Below are 19,003 nucleotides of genomic sequence, written 5' to 3' on the forward strand. Positions count from 1 at the left end.
GACAGATAAGCCTGCTCATGGTGATGAGATACCAGGTGACTCTTCTGGAATGGGATGACACCATGGGGTACTGATGATTCAAAATACTCCCTTGCTTTAAAGTATGATCCTGGGCAAATACTGACTTTTTTTTTAAATGCATACGTATAATTCAGCACTCAATACGCAACTTGAGTCTTGAAACTACTGGGTGTCCTAGCAACAGGCCAACTTAACTTAGGGTATAACCAAGCAAAGCAGGGACATGGCCACCTCGTTTTTAAACAGAATTTGTTATTTCAAATTAATATCAAAGTTATCATCATGAGAAAAAAATAAAAACTTTATTGGACTTTGTTACATTTATTTTACAATTTACTATTGCTTTTATTTTAAATACATAAAGTGGGGTATGGTACATGGTAATGTTTTTGAAGTTTAGGCCCTTTAAAGGTCTTGATTGGCTGGCCCTCCTTTAAGAAAAAAGGGGTGGTTGCTTTACACTGGCAAAGTAAGGGGCTATACCTCCCCTATTTGCCCCCCAAAATTCCTTGCAACTTTATCTCTGTAACATGGCATGAATGACTGGTTTAAAAGATGGTGGTTCCAACAATTCATATCAAGCCCTGCTTCATGACCCCGCACCTACAGCTCAACTGAGATTTGGCCCCTTTATGTTCCTTCTAATTCTGTAAGAACATCTCAAATCTAACCTCTATCAGATTATGGCTAAACATCTCTGAACTTTCACTGTTGTCCAGTCTCATTTCAGCCTGCACTGAGATTAGCAGCTACCACAACTCTGCTTCAAATGGGTTAAGCACTTTGCAGAGTAAATTTACTCTCTAAACAATCTTATGTACTAGGTACTATCTTTTGTTCAAACAAAGGAAACACTGAGGCTCAGACAGCTTGTCATTTGCCCAAGGTCATAAAGCACAGGATATACTCAACAAATAATAACTGACCAGTTTGACTGATAGAAAATGACAAAGCTGTTTGCAAACCAAACAGCCTGACTCCTGAGCCTCTGCTTTTAGCCATTCTTAAGGACCACTTCCATCTCCTCTAGCACAGCTTGTTCCTCTCCTTCCTGTTTTTCTTACCATAGAAATGGAACCACCACAGACTTGGGTGATAAGAACCAGCATTACTCAGGAATCTACCTCTCCCCTATAGTTAATCAACTGCCAATTTAAAATTTTAAATTACTAAGTAGTTTTCAACTGTCAGTTTCTCTCCATCCTCACTTTTACTTCTGTTTCAAATCTTACATGGACTGCCCTGGTCTCATCTCTTTACATCCATTTTCCATATATCAGCCACGGTGACTGAAGATATCAATCATCTGTCCATGTCACTCTGAATATGTTCCCTGCTGGTCTCACATAAGGTCCAAACTCTTCAGTGTGGTTTACAAAGCCCTTTGTAACCTACTCCCTGCCCACTTCTCCCCATTCCAGCTTTACTGAACACATTATTGGTTTCCCTACCCTTAACATCCAGTTTAGTCTACTCTTCAGCAATGCCAGTCCGCTTCCCCATTTCCCTCTTATTAGCTAACTCCTAACATTTCTTGGCTTAGATATCACTTTTTCTAAGCCTATCATGACACCTCCCACCCAGCACCTCTCCTTTGAGTTCTCCACAATTCCTAAATCACAGCACTAATTTACAACACACTGTACCACCTGTCAGCTCATTTTACCCTCCTCAAAACCCTAAGTCCAAGATGGCAGAGCCAGTGTCTGTCATGTTTAAAGTCGTATCCCAGAACTTGACAGGACCTGGGACAGAACACTTAGTAAATCTTCATGGAAAGAACAAACTGTTCTATTCCACCTCCCTCTGTGCTATCTCACCTGAAGAAGTTTCCTGACAGTGTCTGCCTTGTCTCTCATCTACCCAGTGTCTCACCCAGAAAAGATACTTAGTACAATTTTTGAATAAGCTCAAGACTTTACTCATCAGTCAGACCTGGTGAGTTTTAGAAGGAACAGGAGCGTTCTGCTAGATGTTTGACAAACCTGACTGCCCATATAAGTCTAAAAAACATAGAATGGCTGCTAACTCATATAAGCTGTTAAAAAAAGGATCTTCAAAGCTTAAGTCTTTCTGTTTTAATTAAATAGCTTGATATAATTATATCAATATAAGTGCAAATATAATTCACATGCATTATACTTTTACAGACTCATAACAAGATAATTACACAGACTGAAGTTGCACTGTTTTCCTAAATGAACCTTTGTTTTAACCAAACCTACAAAGCATTTATTGAAATTAATATTTCTGGCAAAGCCACGGGCTTAAATCAAGCAGCATCAATGCTGCAGTGCAAAAAAAAGGAAATGAAAAAACTCAAGATGTAGAAGCAGTAGCCATACCAGCAACCCCTCTTCTGGGGCAAGATCCCGCAAACATACTCCTTCCCCCAAGCACTATGAATTTAAGGACTGAGCAGAGGGCTTGTAGCACACAAGTTAAGACTTTCAGGGAGGAAAACTGTCATAGAAATGCATTATTATAATTATTTTGCTTTTTAAGGATACTGCAAGAGAAATATATTAATGATGGCCTCAAATATCCAACATTTTTCTGTATTACTTTTTAACTCAAAGTTGTAGTGTCTCAATAAAGAACTCTCTCACAGCACAGCTGTAGTTCTCTTTAAAACATAAAATGTTCCTTTTGCTCTATATTCTTACAAATAAACATAATATAGATATAAATGAAAAGTTCTGATCCTGAATTAAGCATTATTCAATCTTGTCCTCTGATATAAACCTGGATATAGTCTTATTTGCAAAGCATTTGCTTAATATTTTAGTTGAAGCAAAAGTAAAATGATATGAGCTTTCAGCAAAGGAGACCTTTATGAATTTTGGTGGGGTCCTTGGCACTCAGAGGTTCAGCTGAAGTCTCGATTGGTGAGGACGAGTGGAGCCACAAGGGTCCAGAGATAGAGGAGGAGGCAGACCCAGCTGGAGCTGATCTTGACCCACACAGCTGGCCACTTGTTGGTCATGCTCTGGAAGTTTGCATCAGGGCTGAAAAAACAGCAAAGAGTAAGGTCAAGAAGCCTAATTTCAGCCTTCAGCAGCCCCTCAGCAAAAGCTAAGAAATTCTCCAGTGAAACTTGACTGACACTACTTCCTAGTAAGTTTCTAAAAGGGACTTGAGAAAGCTGCTATTTTTAGTTTTTATGAGCAGGGGACTCCACCTCTCAAAAAGCTTTCATCTTCTTGCCATATGAAGCACCGTGACTATTCCTTGCAAAAAGTTCTTCAGGAACATCTGCTGGTCTACATATTGGTAAAAGTCTAGACTGAAATGACCTCCCTGAAACTTTCCTTCCTTATCACATCCTTATTTTGATCAGAATATATGGCCATTTCTAGACAGAGAAAAATCTGTGAACAAAAATGAGTCAGATCTCTGTATGCCATGATTTTCTCTCTCAAGCAACTCAAGTTTGGAAGAGCTCCCCATGATTTTCACTGTAAAAATTCCACCTGGATTTTAAATTCAAGAGGAGAAAGTCAAAAGTACTTCACAAAAGAGAGGCTGAAAACAACCTCATTACATGGGTAAAAGAAGGGGATTCTGAGGTCAGGAAATGGAAGGAGATTTTACAGGCAACCCAAAGGGGCTAAGTGATCTTCCATCGATTTCATCTCTGCCTCCTACCTGTACCAGTTGGTCAGGGTCATCATGATGTACAAGGAAGCCAAGCAGAGCATGAGGTGGAACATGGAGTAGCTGTACTGCACCCCTTCTCTCTCATTGTCCACAGCCCGCCGAGGCCGTCCATCTTCTTCATCACCGGCGCCGTTGGCAGCTGTATCACCGAGGATCACACTGTCACTTCCTGACAGGGTCAGCTTACTTACTTGGCTATTGTTGGAATTGCGGATGCTGGAAAACGATCCCAAAGAAGGTAAGTCACAAAGGGGCCATGCAGATGAAACGCTGTCACTGGCTTATACACATGAAGGTTATTTCTGAACTGCTCCTACTTTGGGGACTGAAGGACTTCTGAAGGGTGTGCTTAAAGTTCTGAACTGCTGCCTGGCATCACAAGACAGAGACAGTATTCTCATCAGTTACAATTCGATGGTTTAACTGCCTAGGAGTTTCCCAAAACATACTATGTTCAGTGTCTGCTTCCTTGACTTCACAAGTACCTCTTCTTTGCTTGGAATGTACTGCCACCTTCTCCCAGGTAACTTACTCATTCTTTAATCCTCCAGGAAGCCTTCCATGACATCACTTTATCACTAGGCTGGCTTAAATTCCCACAGCTCCTTACTCTTCCTTCTGCCATATCATTTACTGGTCATGTCTTTCTTGCTATTCATAGAAATTTTTAACAACATTGACCTTAGCCACCTATGCATTTCTAGTACACAGCAGATGTTCACTAAAAGTTAGTTAAATGACTGAATAAAAAAGTACACACAAATAAAGGACAAAAATCACATGATCATCTCAACAGAAATTTAAAAAAAGCATCTGACAAAAATCTGATATTTTTCATGATAAAAACTCAAACTAGGAATAGAGAACTTCCCCAAACTGGCATCTATGCAAAACTCAGAGCTTACATCATACTTAATAGTGAAAGACTGAAAGCTTTCCCCTTAATATCAGGAACCAAAGGAAAACAAAAAGAGTCATAGACAATATGAAAACAAATGAACATAGCTGTTTTCCAATAAAACTTCATTTACAAAAATAGGGAGCCAGCCCAAGGGCTGTAGTTTGCCAACCCCTTCTTTAAGCCGTTGTTAAAAAAAAAAAAAGGTAAATCTATACATAATGTGCAAAGCTGTCCAAATTATAATGACAAATTCATATGCACTTCAGAATAGTATATACACTGTTATATATGTTCCTAATTTATTTTAAAAATTATATATCAAGTGTTCTAAATAAAATTATGTAACCATAAAAATATAGTTATTAGATATATAGATATACGTAGTTATATAGATCTACAAAAATATGCAATTAAATCATATATAAATATGATATATATTTTATATATGCTGAAATAATATATATCAAAATGTTAATCATGGAAGAGGTAAGTTTAGAGGGAGGATAATTTCATTTCCTATTTTATAATTTTCTCACTTATGTTATTAATTTATATAAATATATTCTTGCCCATTTTTATTATTTCATATTTAAAATTATTAAAGTAATATACACTGTTTTATAGACAACATCAGTAACAATGAGTGGGAAGATGAATGCAAACTGCTGACATAGGTTATATCTGGGGCTGTAGATTACAGACTTTAACATTTCACATATTTAATTCTGTAGTTGTTCAAATATTATTTACAATGATCAGAAAAGAAAGGTTTTTTTTTTTTTTAAAGATAAGCAATCAATTTTCAGTCACTATTCTAGCTCATCTAGGGACAGGTAAGGGCTTTATCCTCCTATACAAAGGACAGTATCTCTTAGTAAGGTTGGGAGGAATTATCTGTTGAGAGGATTTACTGAACTTTAAGAAATGTACACAGTGGGTAACTGAGGCAAGCCAAGGACTTTAATAAAGAGTTAAGTTTTTTAAATTCTTCATATGGCTTTTTGAAAGCAAAATGGCTTCTCCAATCTACTGTTGTTATTATTATTATTATTATTATTATTATTCACTCTATTATTAACCTTCATGAGAATCTTGTCCTAAGTACTTTTTAACTTACCTGGAATACAAAAGGGAGATAACAAAAACTACCAGCCCAACAAAATTCTCTTTATCCAGAGAAGGCCCGCTCTGTGATGGCGGAGCAGGGGTAGGGACTACTGCAGTTGTATTTCCAGGAGCCAATGTTGATGAGGTCATGTGAGTAATGATGCTCAACAGGCTAGGGTTGCAGGAACGATCTGAAAGTGAGAAATTTCTTATTACCTTTAGGTACAACTCATCTTGTTCTAAGAAAGGATTTGAGGGGTGTGCTGACACATCTTTCAGTCGTGATGTAAAACATGGGAATGCCATACTTCAAAGAATCTGCAACTCAGCAGTCAGTAATGTATTTGTATTACAATCAGGGACTTAGTTTTAGAAAAACAGAAAAGAAACCACAATAACAAAGTATTTGTCAAATTTCACAAAGGTTAATCTTGATTTCAATGGTTTTGAAGTTTCACTGGCTAGTCTTTTTGGCTCTATAGTTGTGCTTAAAGCACAAGGAGTTTATACCTAGTTTTGTTTTTGCATAGTTACATAGGATCACAATGAAAATAAGTCCAGTCATCACTGGAAGGTCTGCAATAATGGTTTTCCTTGAAAACGAGTCCACAGAACATCCTATTGAGAAACAATCCATAATACCTACAAAAGAAGATTTCCTGCAGCTGTTTCTTCCAGAGCCAGTACCATAAAGTAAAATTCAATTAAAACTATTCTACAAAGGGCCAAGACAATGTTGCCTTGTCCAGCTCTTAATTGGTTTGACTTAGTCCAGGGAAAAAGCCTAGACCATATATAGGACTGTGGTCCTTCAGGCTGTCAGCTCTGAATAGCTCTGAATAGCTATAAAGAATAAAACTTGAAAGGTAAATATGTGCAAACATACAGTGAACACTGTACATTTAAGTGACAATGTTTGTTTGTTCATTTGTTTGTCTGACATTTGCTCCAGCTCGTTTTTTGCACCTGCCAAAGGAGTAATTTCTTACTTTGTTTTCAGCAAATGAATGCACTACTGAATTCCCTTACCAGGTTCATTGGACATGGCTGACCACGTGAGGTACATGATGTAGAGGGTGATGACAGAGGACTGCAGGAGGCCAGAACGAGGCTGGTATTCCTATGGAATCAAAAAGAAAACAATGCCACAGGCATTGCAAGGGCTAAATTTCTAAAACCCAGTGCACTTCCTGGGACCCACTGAATCGTTATTAACTGAGAACGTCCTGATTCTGCTTGACAGCTGAAAGATGACAAGTAACCTTTCAGTTTGAGTTAGTTTGAAAAAAAAACCAAGAAAGAGGAAGCATGTACTACTGGTTCTCAAGGCATTTTATAATCCTGGAAGTTCCTGTGTATCATACAAAGGCTCTGATCTACTACTAGTCCCTCAGTAACAAAGTGAAATCTAAGCTAAGCTTTCCCATTAACTAGCAAGGTGACCCATCACCTCTCTGAAATTTCAGTTTTCTCACTTTTAAAAGGAGAGGTGATATCTAGATGTTCTTTTCATATTTCATATCTGGAACTCCATGAATTTTTAAAACATGGTATTTAAATAATGAAACTCAGGAGTATGAGTTTTATTTTAAATATTAAAATCAATTATTTTTTCTAGTTTAATACTCCTAAAATATCTTTGCTAATGATTCATAAGACTCATTCTCCTAATGTAAACAATTTTAAGAACTATAAATTCTCAAGTTACATAGGTTTTTTTTTTAATGATAGGGAAATTATTCACTTAATTATAATACAGGCACTAAATGGTACATTTTATAGTGATTAAGTTATAATTATGAAGACTTTACCGTGCTTAAGTAGATAAACTTGGATGTAAATTCATATAAAAGGTTATTCAGATTTCAAGTTTAGCATTAATTAAAAATCTTTCACAGCAGGAAGAACAACTTACAACTATACCTGAATTTTTGGAAGGATTGATACAATAGAAACTGCAATGCAAAGGATTAGATTAATGCTGATGAAGAACTTGTTTTCTGTACAGCCATCTGGTTTGGTGTAGTATATGTAGAGCAATACGACAGAGATGATTGACAGGATGTAACAGATGCTTGTGGCAGACAGTAAAGCTAGAAAAGAGAAAACAAACGTGAATGTCCACAATCATAACAAACTTTTATAAAGAAGACCATTTTCTTCTATTTTGTATAAAAATAAAGCAGCATTATTTCACTTTAATGATGGTCAGTAATTTACAGTAAAATTACTGAAGCCCCAAGGTTAAAGTTTCAGATTGTGTTAAGAGTTGATGCAATGTTAAATTCTAAAATCCACCAAGCAACTGAATTCACTTCCTGGATTATCCGACTGGATTCTGTGGGTTGAAAAACCAGTTGTAAAATTCTCACTAGAGTATTCCCTAACTACACGCTATATAAGGTACATTATAAACTTTTCTTGGGAAGCTAGAAGACTCCTGGGCCCTCAAAATGGCCCAATTTACAGCAAGCTAAATGCCAGGAATGGTGTTAGCAGAAAACAGCAAAGACAGGCATCTTTTTATGGCAAGTTTTTCTCTACAGCCAATGGCTATATAAACCCATTTCCTATTTCAATGAGACCACATCATTGTGTTAAAGTGGCTCATCTGCTCTTCTCAAATATCTAAAGTCATGTTTCTTTCTATCCATATGGATAATCAACAATTAATTAGCTGTGTAACTCTGAAAATTAGAAAACATGAAAGGGTATCCAGTATACTCAGACCAACTGTAGCAATGTTGAGTTCAATTAACTTGTGTTTACTTCAAAGCACAGACTTATTTAAGAAAACTAGTTTCGGGGAGGGTATAGCTCAATGGTAGCATGCGATGCATGAGGTCCTGGGTTCAATCCCCAGTACCTCCATTAAATAAACAAACAAACAAACAAACAAGCCTAATTATGTCCTCCACAAAAAAATGAAACAAAACAACAACAAAAGAAGCTAGTTTCTACTTATCTCAATCTCAATGGACTTTGCATGTTTAAAATTAAATGATGTACATGATGTTACTATAAAATGATAATGTATATTAAGTTATTAGCTCAGTTCTTAATGTTCTTCCATCTGAATATGTAAGATTTCTCCACTTTTAGTTACTTCAAAGTATGGCAAATCTGCAATTTGGGTGATCCAAAATAAATGGGAGAAAACAGAAGCAAATAGGTAAGAAAATAAAATAAATTTTTATTAGTCAGAAAGAAGTAAAGGAGGAGTTTCAGGACTCCCAACCAATAGTGGCAGATGATAAAGACAATTTTTTAAAACTTTTGTTGAAATAATTACAAACAATTTAAGTGACCTACAGCAGGGTAATGGTTAAACAAACTGTGGTATGCCAGGCCATGGAACACCATGGAATGTATAGATTGGAATACCATGCAGCCATTAAATGAATAGGACAGACTTACATTCACTGGTATGGAAGGACATTCATTCATCATACAGTAAGTGAAAAGAGCAAGTCATGGAACAGTAAGTACAATGAACTTGTTTACATTTAAATTCAAAAACATATAGATGTGCATAAATATATAAAGGTCTAGTAATAATGGAGAAGAAAGTGGGTTGCTGGTGGGTGGAAATTTTCGTGTTTTATTCTTATACAGGGCTCCAAATCCTTCTCCATTATCACAGGCTGTAAATTCTATTCCCAACCTAGAAATTTTAAGCGCCCCTTACCCACCAGAAAGCTTTTACAAGGAGTATGGGGTCATACTCTAAATAAAGCAGTAAAGACTGTTCAGCTTTATCTGCCTGAGGCATGTGAACAGATGTCCCATATGTAGAACCCATCTGAGTACCCTGTCCATGGAAAAAAAAAAAAAAACCAGAACTATGTCACTAAATAAAACTTTTTCCTTATGTTTTTCCAGAAAACTGGAGGTGTTTACATAAGGAGTCTCAAATCTCAAAATAAATGAATTGGGAGAATCCAGTGATTTAAATCATTTTTGCTCCTCTATTCTAGTAATACATATAATTCAGAACTGACTGAACTGGTAATTATAGTTTTTTAAAAGTCAGCTCTACATTGGGAGCTTATATGTTTACATCAACAGAAATTTTTATCGTCTGCCCTGTTTAACGGAGCGTAACACAGTGCAGCTCTCATTGGTGTTTAGATACCTACCGGCATACCAGCACTTGGGGTTCCCTTCTTCCATTCGATTTACCCATAATTCATTCCAAGAGTGAGCAAAGTCTACCAATAGCACCAGCTGGATGAGGATGAAGAAGGCAGCCCCCGCCATGCCAATAACAAACCAGGCTACAAACCAAATGCACAAAGTTATTCTTTACCATAGCAGTAACATTTCAGAATGTTACTGTCCAACCTTTAAAAAGATTTCAATTCAATTAAGAGAGAGGTGATGAAGACATACTCTGTCTCCAGCAGTGCAGCGAGATTACTGCAATTCCAAACTCAAAGGCACTCTCTGAGAAGTGTTGAGTTTTGGACCTTTTAAAACTTGTTCTAGCTTGTGCCAAGGGGAGCCTAGGATCTGACATTCCAAATGGAAAGAATATAAACCTTTTCCTTTACTTTACAGGAATAAAAATCACAGTGGAAATCCACAGGAAGCAGGTAAGACAGGGATAGTGGACCACATGGTTATAAGTCCCTATGTTGACAAGCTCTCCAATTAACTTAGTATTGCCAAGTGAGAAGGTAAAGTACTAAAATATTGGCAAACGATTAGCATATGGTTCCAGAACAGCTGACAAGTGGGCTGAAAGCCTTCTGGCTTTAATTAATCAGTTAATATCTTAATATCACTACCAAGTCATGGTAATTGGACACCATTTCATTTAATTACCAGTTCTATAAAATCGGTAATGAAAATGTAGCTTTAACTCAATCATTTGTAGTCTGTATACATTATAATTAACCCTCTTAATAGCGAACTGTACCTGTGGTGAAGTGACCCCCAGGAATATAGAAAGATCCAACCATGATACCAACAATGGCAGCAATTTTGAAGAACCAAAACCTATTAAAATACAAAAGTGCATTTATGAGATGCTAACTTTTGCCCTTACACTGAGAAAAACAAATTTATTAAATGTAAAAATAAAGCCGTACTAGCATTTCCAATATGATTGGGCTTATGTCTTCATCTGACATGAAGCTACTTCATTCAATATTTCACACAATTTAAGGACAAATAATAGCACAGAGACCAAATCATTCACATTCATAAGAAAGAAACATGTAACTTTAGAGTTTCCCTACTTTTAGCACTTAAAGATATGAATTTTTCTAGAATTCCAGAGCTAATTTAATGTTAGCTAAATATAGAGCAATCAACTCAGATCTGGGGAAAAGTTAATCACCTAATCCTTTTACAACCAAGTGAAACCCTGCCCCATAGAGTTAAAAAAACCCATCCTGAAACTGTGCCTCACAGAGCTGATAGAAACTGGTGACTAAATTCTTGAGTTTGTCTAACAAAACAGCAGCTAAGGGAACAGCTTGTTTTAAAGAACACCTCTGATTGTTTTGGTTTTTTGGGGGGGAGTGGTTGGTAATTGGGTTCATTTATCTTTAGAGGAGGTATTGGGGATTGAACCCAGGTCCTTGTGCATGCTAAGCATGCACTCTACCACTTGAGCTATATACCCTTCCCTTAAGAACCCTTCCACTTGTAGCCTTGCCTTCATTGAGCAAGCTTGCCTTAATTTTTTTCAAATTCCATACCCTCCAAGCTTCATATAGCCTCAATAATACATCACACAACTCTTAAACCTTTTAGATAACACCTCTGACATATGGGTTGCTATAGTATCAGAGGCTTAAGCTGTTTCTCAGAAACTTGGGAGTTCTTCTCCAGTTTGAGTTGGTTAAGACTGGTTCAAACCACTGACCCTAAAACTGAGCCTGCACAGGTGTTCAATGAATGACCTTTTGATATCAGAGTGCCAAAAATTCCACCCTCATTATGCTAAGCATCTCCATTTTTGAATATGCATTCCGTTAAGAAGCATGTAACTCAGATATGCCTGTGTAGAACACTAATAACTACACCTTTTGCCTACTTCCAATCTCCTTTCCCCAAACCTAAGACACTCCGCTTCTTTATCCCATAAATAACTCAAGCCCCTCATCTTCGGGGAGGTGGATCCGAGATTAGTCCTCCTGTCTCTGCTGCAAACTTCAAGCATCTGTTTGGCTTGCTGTACGTCAGGCAAATGAACCTGGTTCAGTAACAACTGGACATAAGTGCCTTGCCCACAATCACATGGTTCATCACTGGCAAAGCCAGGACCAAACCTGGCTTTCAGTCAATCTTTAAAGACTGTCTTGTATGGCACAGTGGCTTTGGAGCTGGACAAATCTGAATTTCAATCCTAGCTCCAACCCTCACTAGCTGAGAGATCTCAGGCAATTTATTTAATCTCTCTGGAATTCAGTTACTGCATCTGTAAAAAGGGGATTATAATATATATGAAGTTTACTAAATTCCCTTCCATCTTCAAATGAGAATTAGAAATATATGTATAGGGATCGGGAATGGGAAGAAACAGAATATATAAATCAGTGGCCCAAATATATTCACTATCTATTTCTGTATACTATTTAAATATATCAGGTACATGTTTATCTTTTAACAACAGAAAGAAAAAAATGTGTGTGTGTGTAGCGCCCACAGTGCTTGAACTGTTTCATAGGTGTTCAAGAAAAATCTGGACACTTGAAGCAAAGGTTTGTTTTGTCTTTTTTTTAATTAAAAACAAAAAAGACAAGACTCTCCTCATGCACTTAACCACCCCCATGCTGTTGGACTCCAAATGAAAATGACGTCAAACAATTTCACATGTATAATACGTCAGAAATACATCTGGGCCACTGATTCACATACTCTACTGCTTTCTTCAAACTAGCAACATTAACTGCAGAAGGGGAGGAGGCACACCATACTATAACAAGTTAATCATAAATAATTCTTACATACCCATTGTGTATTGCTGCTCTGGGATCTTTACTCGTTTTCACTTTTAACATAAGCAGAGAGAAGACAAAGAAAAAGACGGCTAAGGCAAAGTTGATTCGATATACAGCTTTATAACGAACCAGCACATCACAATCTTTATCCACATTTATGTCAGCCACTTTGGTATTAAATCCTTCATCACAGAATCCAGGAATCTGGAAAAAGCAATTTCAATGCCATAGGAATATCCACATTTACAGAGAGAGATTCTATTCCACCATAGGAAAGCCTGGATTTATAAAACTGACCACTTTAACAACTGTAAAACAGTCCTGTGGGATTTTTCTCTTTCCCTCCAATTCACTTACAATCTTGTCACCAAACAGTGTAAACATCTTGCATTTTGAAAATAAAAGTCAAGTGTTCTCTTTTCTGCTCTTGTCTGCTGATGAGGTGATCTCCCATTTTCCCACGAATTTTCATGCTACAACTCACTCCTTCCAAAGGTGAAGGGCTAGTCTAGCTTAAATGTTTAAAATTAAACACAGCATGGAAAGACAAAGTTTTAGGGCCACTCTTTAATATCATTCCCTCAGTTGACTGAAGATGTTCATTCTGACTACCTTTATTTTGGAAAAGGACTAATACCTTCATATTCTGTGTCTTGACTATATCCCAAATTTAAAATCCCAACAAATCCAATGAACTTGATTGAGTTTCACAATAATTATTAATTATGACTAAAATTTCACAAACTATAAAAATGATAAAAATAAGCCCTTCATTAAGGTTACTCTTAGGTCCACTTACCTTCTTCAGCTGTGTTTCCATCCCTTCATGAAACATGATAAAACATACAATGGTGCCCAGGAAGAGAATGAAAGCATAGATGAGGCGAGTCAGAGTGGAATTCTTACTATTGGGACAGCAACCACACAGCAAACATGACGCGCCACCGCAAAGGCACGGAACCTGTAATAAAGAACATCACTGCCATTTGACTCCTTCAGAGAACTCCTTCATGACATCCAGAGCAGACACGAGGCAGACCAGGCCCTGAGAGCTGTTACTGAGGGAATGACTGCCCGGGAGGAAGGGCTTACAAGCCTGGGCTCTGCAACCAATGTTATTTCTGCCACTTTACCTCAACAAGTTATACAATCCAAGCTTATCTCTCAAATTGTAAAACAGACTCAGTAACAGAATCTTCCTCTCTCAGACATTGCTATATTAAATGAGCACTCAACATAGTGCCTAAAACATAATAAAAAGCCCAATATTAGTTATGCTCACGCGGAGAGCACATTTTATTTAAAAACAATATATCTTAATACTGAGAAAAACAGAAACCTAACTCCATTTGCTGTTTGATGAGAATCCTAGCTACCAGATCTGAATTTACAGCATAAGGCAACATTACATGGAAATGCTTATAAATAATAAAAGCAAGAGTCATTTAGTTCCATTCAAGAGTAATCTGGAGATTCCTCAAAGTGAAACATAGAATTATCATATGAGCCAGCAACTCCACTCATATACACACCCCAAAGAACTGAAACAGGTATTCAGACAAAAACTTGTACATGAATGAATGTTCAAAGCAGCACTATCTACAATTGTCAGAAAGCAGAAACAACTCAAATGTCCATCAAGTGATGAATGGATAAGTGAAATGTGGTATAGCCACAAAATGGAATATTATTTAGCCATAAAAATGAAGTACTGAAACCTAGTACAGCATGGGTAAACCTAGAAAACATCATGCTAAGTGAAAGAAGCCAGACACAAAAGGTCACATATTGTGATTTCATTCATATGAAATACCCCAAACAGGTAAATCCAGAGAGAGAAAGAAGATTAGTGATTTCCAGAGGTTGGAGGGAGAGGGGAGACGAGAGCTGACTGCTTAATAGGTATCAAGTTTCCCTTTGGGGTGATGAAAATCTTCTGGAACCAGACAGAGGTGATGATGACAGTATAACACTGTGAATGTACTAAATGCTACTGAATTATACATTTTAAAATGGTTAATTTAATGTCATGTGAATGTTACCACAATTAAAAAAAACCCCAAAAACCCACTGTAACTTGGATCTTTGGTCAGCAGAAATCTAATGAGCATTCCAGATGAGAGGACATAATCTGAGTCATTCTTTTATTTGCTTGATTAGGAAACCACCTGAACTGCTTTGACAGATGATGTTATCAAGTCACATTACAAGAATAGGCCAATTCAGAATCATCAGCAGAAGCAGCAGATGCAAACACTGGGGTATTCTGATCTTAGAATATGGCCCCAGTAATCATCTTTTATGAGACATTGTTAGGAATATAGAGCACCTAGCACAATGCCTCTCACAGCAGGGGCTCAGTCTATCCTGGTAACCATTAGTAACCATAATCACAGCAGCCATGGAGAATTGACCACCCAGCCCCAGTCTGTAGCTCTTAATTACAATCTGGGTCAAAAGACCATAGTAAAAGTCTGTATCTGGCCACAGACAGAAATAGAGACATTTTACAACTAAAAACAATGATACTGATTGCTTCAGGTTTATTTTGTCTGCACTCTCACACTCCTGACTCTCTTTAGCATTTTTTCCCCTAGCCAGTTCCTCATAACTGCCTACTGTTTGCTATAGGTTGAATTGTGTCCTTCAAAATTCATATGTTGAAGTCCTAATCCCCAGTACCCCAGAATTTGACCTTAGGATCAGGATCTTTGCATATATAACTAGGGAAAATGTTCTGCTGGAGAAGAGTTGGCACCTAATCAACCATGACTAGTGTCATAAAAAGGAGAAACCTGGACACAGACATGCATCGCAGGGAGAACACCATGTGAAGATGAAGACAGAGATCTACAAACCAAGGAACACCAAAGACTGCTACCAAACCACCAGGAACGAGGAAGGAGGCCTGGAACAGAGTCTCTCTCACCACCCTCAGAAAGAACCCTGCTGACACCTTAATCTCAGATTTCTAGCCTCCAAAACTGTGAGACAGGAAATTTCTGTTATTTAAGTCACCCACTCCGTGGTATTGGCAAACCAATATCTACTTACCTGTTTATAACTGTCTTGTATCTTGAGAGGGGACCACCTAGTGTTGTATCTCTTGCACCTTTACATAGCAGGTACTCAATCTGTGGAACAAACTTGTCCTGCTATGCTATGTCACTTCCCTATCTCAGTAAATGACCACTCTATTTGAGATAGGCTGGGACCTGGAACCCTTTACTGGAGTGCTTACACCTTGGACCTACATCTCCGTGAGCAACAGAAAACAAAGTAAACTAAAAATAACTGAATAAGATACAAAAAGGCCACAAGCCAACTGCCACTTCAGAGGTGCTGGGAACAAAAGCAGGGGACTGTGCATGATCCCTGCAGACAGCATCGCCAACGAGATGGGCAGACCACCTCAGCTACGCTTCCTGCCCAACACACTGATCCCACACGCTCCTCCCACCCCACCTTGGGAGCAAACAAGGGCACCTGTTTCTTGTTTTCACTCCCTCATGCTGCACTAGGAGCTCCAGTAAAGCCTTACCTTAACATTCTCATCTGCCCTCTTACCAATTGCTGCTAATTAAAGAGTCCAGGACCCAGGTTGGTAACATACTCTTCCTGTTGCCCAGACCAAAAACCCTGGCGTCATCCTTGATGCCTTTCTTTTTCCAAAACCTTCATCCCTTTTGTCAGCACATCAGCTCTATCCTCAAAATATATCCAGAATCTGACTACTTTCACAGCATCCTTAGCTATCACATTGGTCTAAGCCCCTACTATCACTTCACCTGGATTAAAAGCTATAGTTCCCGTTGCTACAGCAACCCATTCAGAACCCAGAGTTAGTATAAAAATTATTTTAAGATGAAGACATGTGAGATTCAAAAGATGCAGGAAAAAAAATGCCTTCTTAGAGCTTTTTTCATCTGACTAAAAGCAGTAACTGCCACGAATTCTCTCTCCAAGGGAGTTTTATGGCCATGAAGAAGACAAAAAGACCTCTGCACCTACATAAACAAGAACTATCACAAACTTTCTTATCTCTTGTTTGTTCTCCTAAAAACTCAACTGTTGGTGGGGAGAGGGTATAGCTTAGTGGTAGAGTGCCTGCCTGGCATGCATGAGGTCCCAGGCTCAAACCCTAAAACCTCCATTAAATTAAAAAAAAAAAAAAAAAACCTAATTACCCCCTACAAAAAAAGTGAAAAAAAAAAATTTTTTTTAAAAAGAATTCAAGTAATTAAAAAAAACCCAATTATCTTTCCTAAAGAAACCTATTTGTTCCCCCTGGCAGCCCTTTTCTGCCATCCCCTGCAACTAAGTTAGGCATATAATAGGCCCTATATTCTAACCACCCCTTAGAGTTATTCATCACTGAGAACTCCTGTGTGTATGTGAGTTGCACAAGTAAACTCTTTTTTTCACGTGGTTTTTCTCTTCTCATTTTAATTTGCAGGCCTCAACCACTAACTCATAGTGGATGGAAGAAAAATTTTTTCTCCCTACACTGCTTTATCTTTTCTTTTCCACCAGCTATTCTCCACACAGCAATCCTGTTAAATCACTGGTCAGATCACATCATTCCCCTTTTCTGCTATGGATCCCTGTAATCACATAAGAATAAAAGCCCATGTTGTTAAATTGGCCAGTGGGCATCTACATGACTTGACTCCCTTCACCTTTCTGACTTCATTTACTCTTTTTCCCCTCACTCATTCCATTCTCTGGTACACTGAATTCCTTACTGTTCCTACTGAACAAAAGGAATTAATAAAATATGAATGGGATCTATAGATAGAAATGCTTTGATGGCATCAATTCCAATCTCAGCTTTACCTCAAAGCCAAAATGTGTTTCAGGTTTCAAATGACCAATTCATTCCTTAATTAATGACCTTCTTAGCTACTTTTTTCTAAATTTGTGTTGTAAATAGTGAGTCTGACCCACTAGAGGCCTGTAAAAATCAACTGACCAGAAATTTTCTTTAATATGACAGAAAAGAAAAATTGTATAGCAGAGGGCAAAGGTAAGAATTATTTCATGAAACTTGAGTCTAAATGGGTGTACTAAATCAACTGTGTAAAATTTATTTCCTATTTTGGATCAAGGTAAAAAAACTGGAAAGCCACTGCAATCTAGGAACCCATAAATGACCAAAGCCCCTTCTGATTTAAAATCAACAACCTTAAAGGATGGAAAATACACTGTTCCTAAAAAACGGTAGTGGAATGAGCTGACAGTGAGCCCTTGATTAATTAAGTCAGCTGGGGAATTAGGAAACAAGAAAATGATGTCAAGAAATCACCCTCCTCTGAAGCGAGTGCATGAACGAACTCGCCATATTCTCTTCCACAGAGCCTAAAATATTCCTTATAAAATATGGCCTTTACAATCTATCAAGTGATTCAATCCATTTATTCACTTCATCCTTACAACAGTTCTTGAAGCGAGGAATGCTGGGGTGACTGTCTTCATCTTAAGAGAAGCCAGAAAGAAATGACTTGCACAAGGTCCCAAAATGTTCAGACCATGACTTCCAATTGTGAATAATCCACAAGGCCTACTTTTCCTTGCACCAGAACCGCAGACAGGCCTCGGTTAAAATCCCACCTCTGCCATACGCTTCGTAGCTTTGGCAAAATCCTGTGCTATGGGATAAAAATATTATTCACCCTCCCCACCCGTAAATAAATGACGCCACCCTAAGAAGGTGCGTGGAAATGAACCTGAGAGCGCCGCCCCGGGAACTCTCCTTCGTCGCTCGTTTCAGCTCCAGAGGAAGCCAGAAGCCGGAAGGCTCGCGGGGGCGGGGCAATCGAAATTGTAAACAATGGAGGCCTGGCCTCTTAGGTTCCTCAACAAACCCAGAAGGCGAGTCGCCGGATCCCGATCGCAGGGCATCGCGAATTCTATCCTAGACACCCCCAATACCCTCTGCAGCCCGGCCCGGTCCCCCAAACCCTGGGCCCCTGGCGCCGAGGCCCTTTCGGGACTGGGCTTGGGGAGTCCTATAGCCCTCCCCCAAACCACAGGTCCGAGGGAGAAACCGGACCCCAAACTCACCCAGCTAGCGAGGGAGAAGACGCCCAGCACAGCCCCCATGGTGACACCGGTGATGGAGGTGGCCGAGCCGGAGGCTCCTAGCGCGGTGGTAACTGCCGGTTGAGGCGCCTCCTCAGAAACGCTACAGTTTCTCAGGCCGGAAACGTGCGTCCTGCGTCCTTACGTGGCCCCGCCCATCGCCCGCGGCCGCTGCCGAGAAGGCACCAGTCATTGGTAGGAGGAGAAGGCGGGGCTGGGGAGGAGGCGGGGCTAAACCTAAATAAAGGAGCAGAGCAGGCTTTATTCTTTGATCTCATTT

The 19,003-nt window shown here is 38.6% G+C and overlaps 1 protein-coding gene across 2 annotated transcripts; it reads right to left on the minus strand.

The window, feature by feature from the left end:
- Window positions 1-301: 301 nt before the first annotated feature.
- On the minus strand, window positions 302-18,861 carry SERINC3 (serine incorporator 3). 2 transcript variants are annotated; one of them, XM_006193508.3, is made up of 10 exons: window positions 18,706-18,861; window positions 13,442-13,603; window positions 12,653-12,846; window positions 10,611-10,690; window positions 9,829-9,966; window positions 7,613-7,782; window positions 6,719-6,809; window positions 5,700-5,880; window positions 3,670-3,897; window positions 302-3,029 (listed from the first exon to the last, which is right to left on the minus strand). In XM_006193508.3, exons 1-10 carry the CDS (start codon window positions 18,742-18,744, stop codon window positions 2,891-2,893), a joined length of 1,422 nt encoding a protein of 473 aa, XP_006193570.1. In that variant the 5' UTR covers window positions 18,745-18,861; the 3' UTR covers window positions 302-2,890. The 2 variants fall into 2 exon arrangements, with proteins under 2 accessions (XP_006193570.1, XP_032317104.1); XM_032461213.1 differs by having other exon boundaries at window positions 2,715-3,029; window positions 13,442-13,621; window positions 18,706-18,822.
- Window positions 18,862-19,003: the final 142 nt, after the last annotated feature.

Source organism: Camelus ferus, chromosome 19 (genome assembly GCF_009834535.1).
Source record: "Camelus ferus isolate YT-003-E chromosome 19, BCGSAC_Cfer_1.0, whole genome shotgun sequence".
NCBI lineage: Eukaryota > Metazoa > Chordata > Mammalia > Artiodactyla > Camelidae > Camelus > Camelus ferus.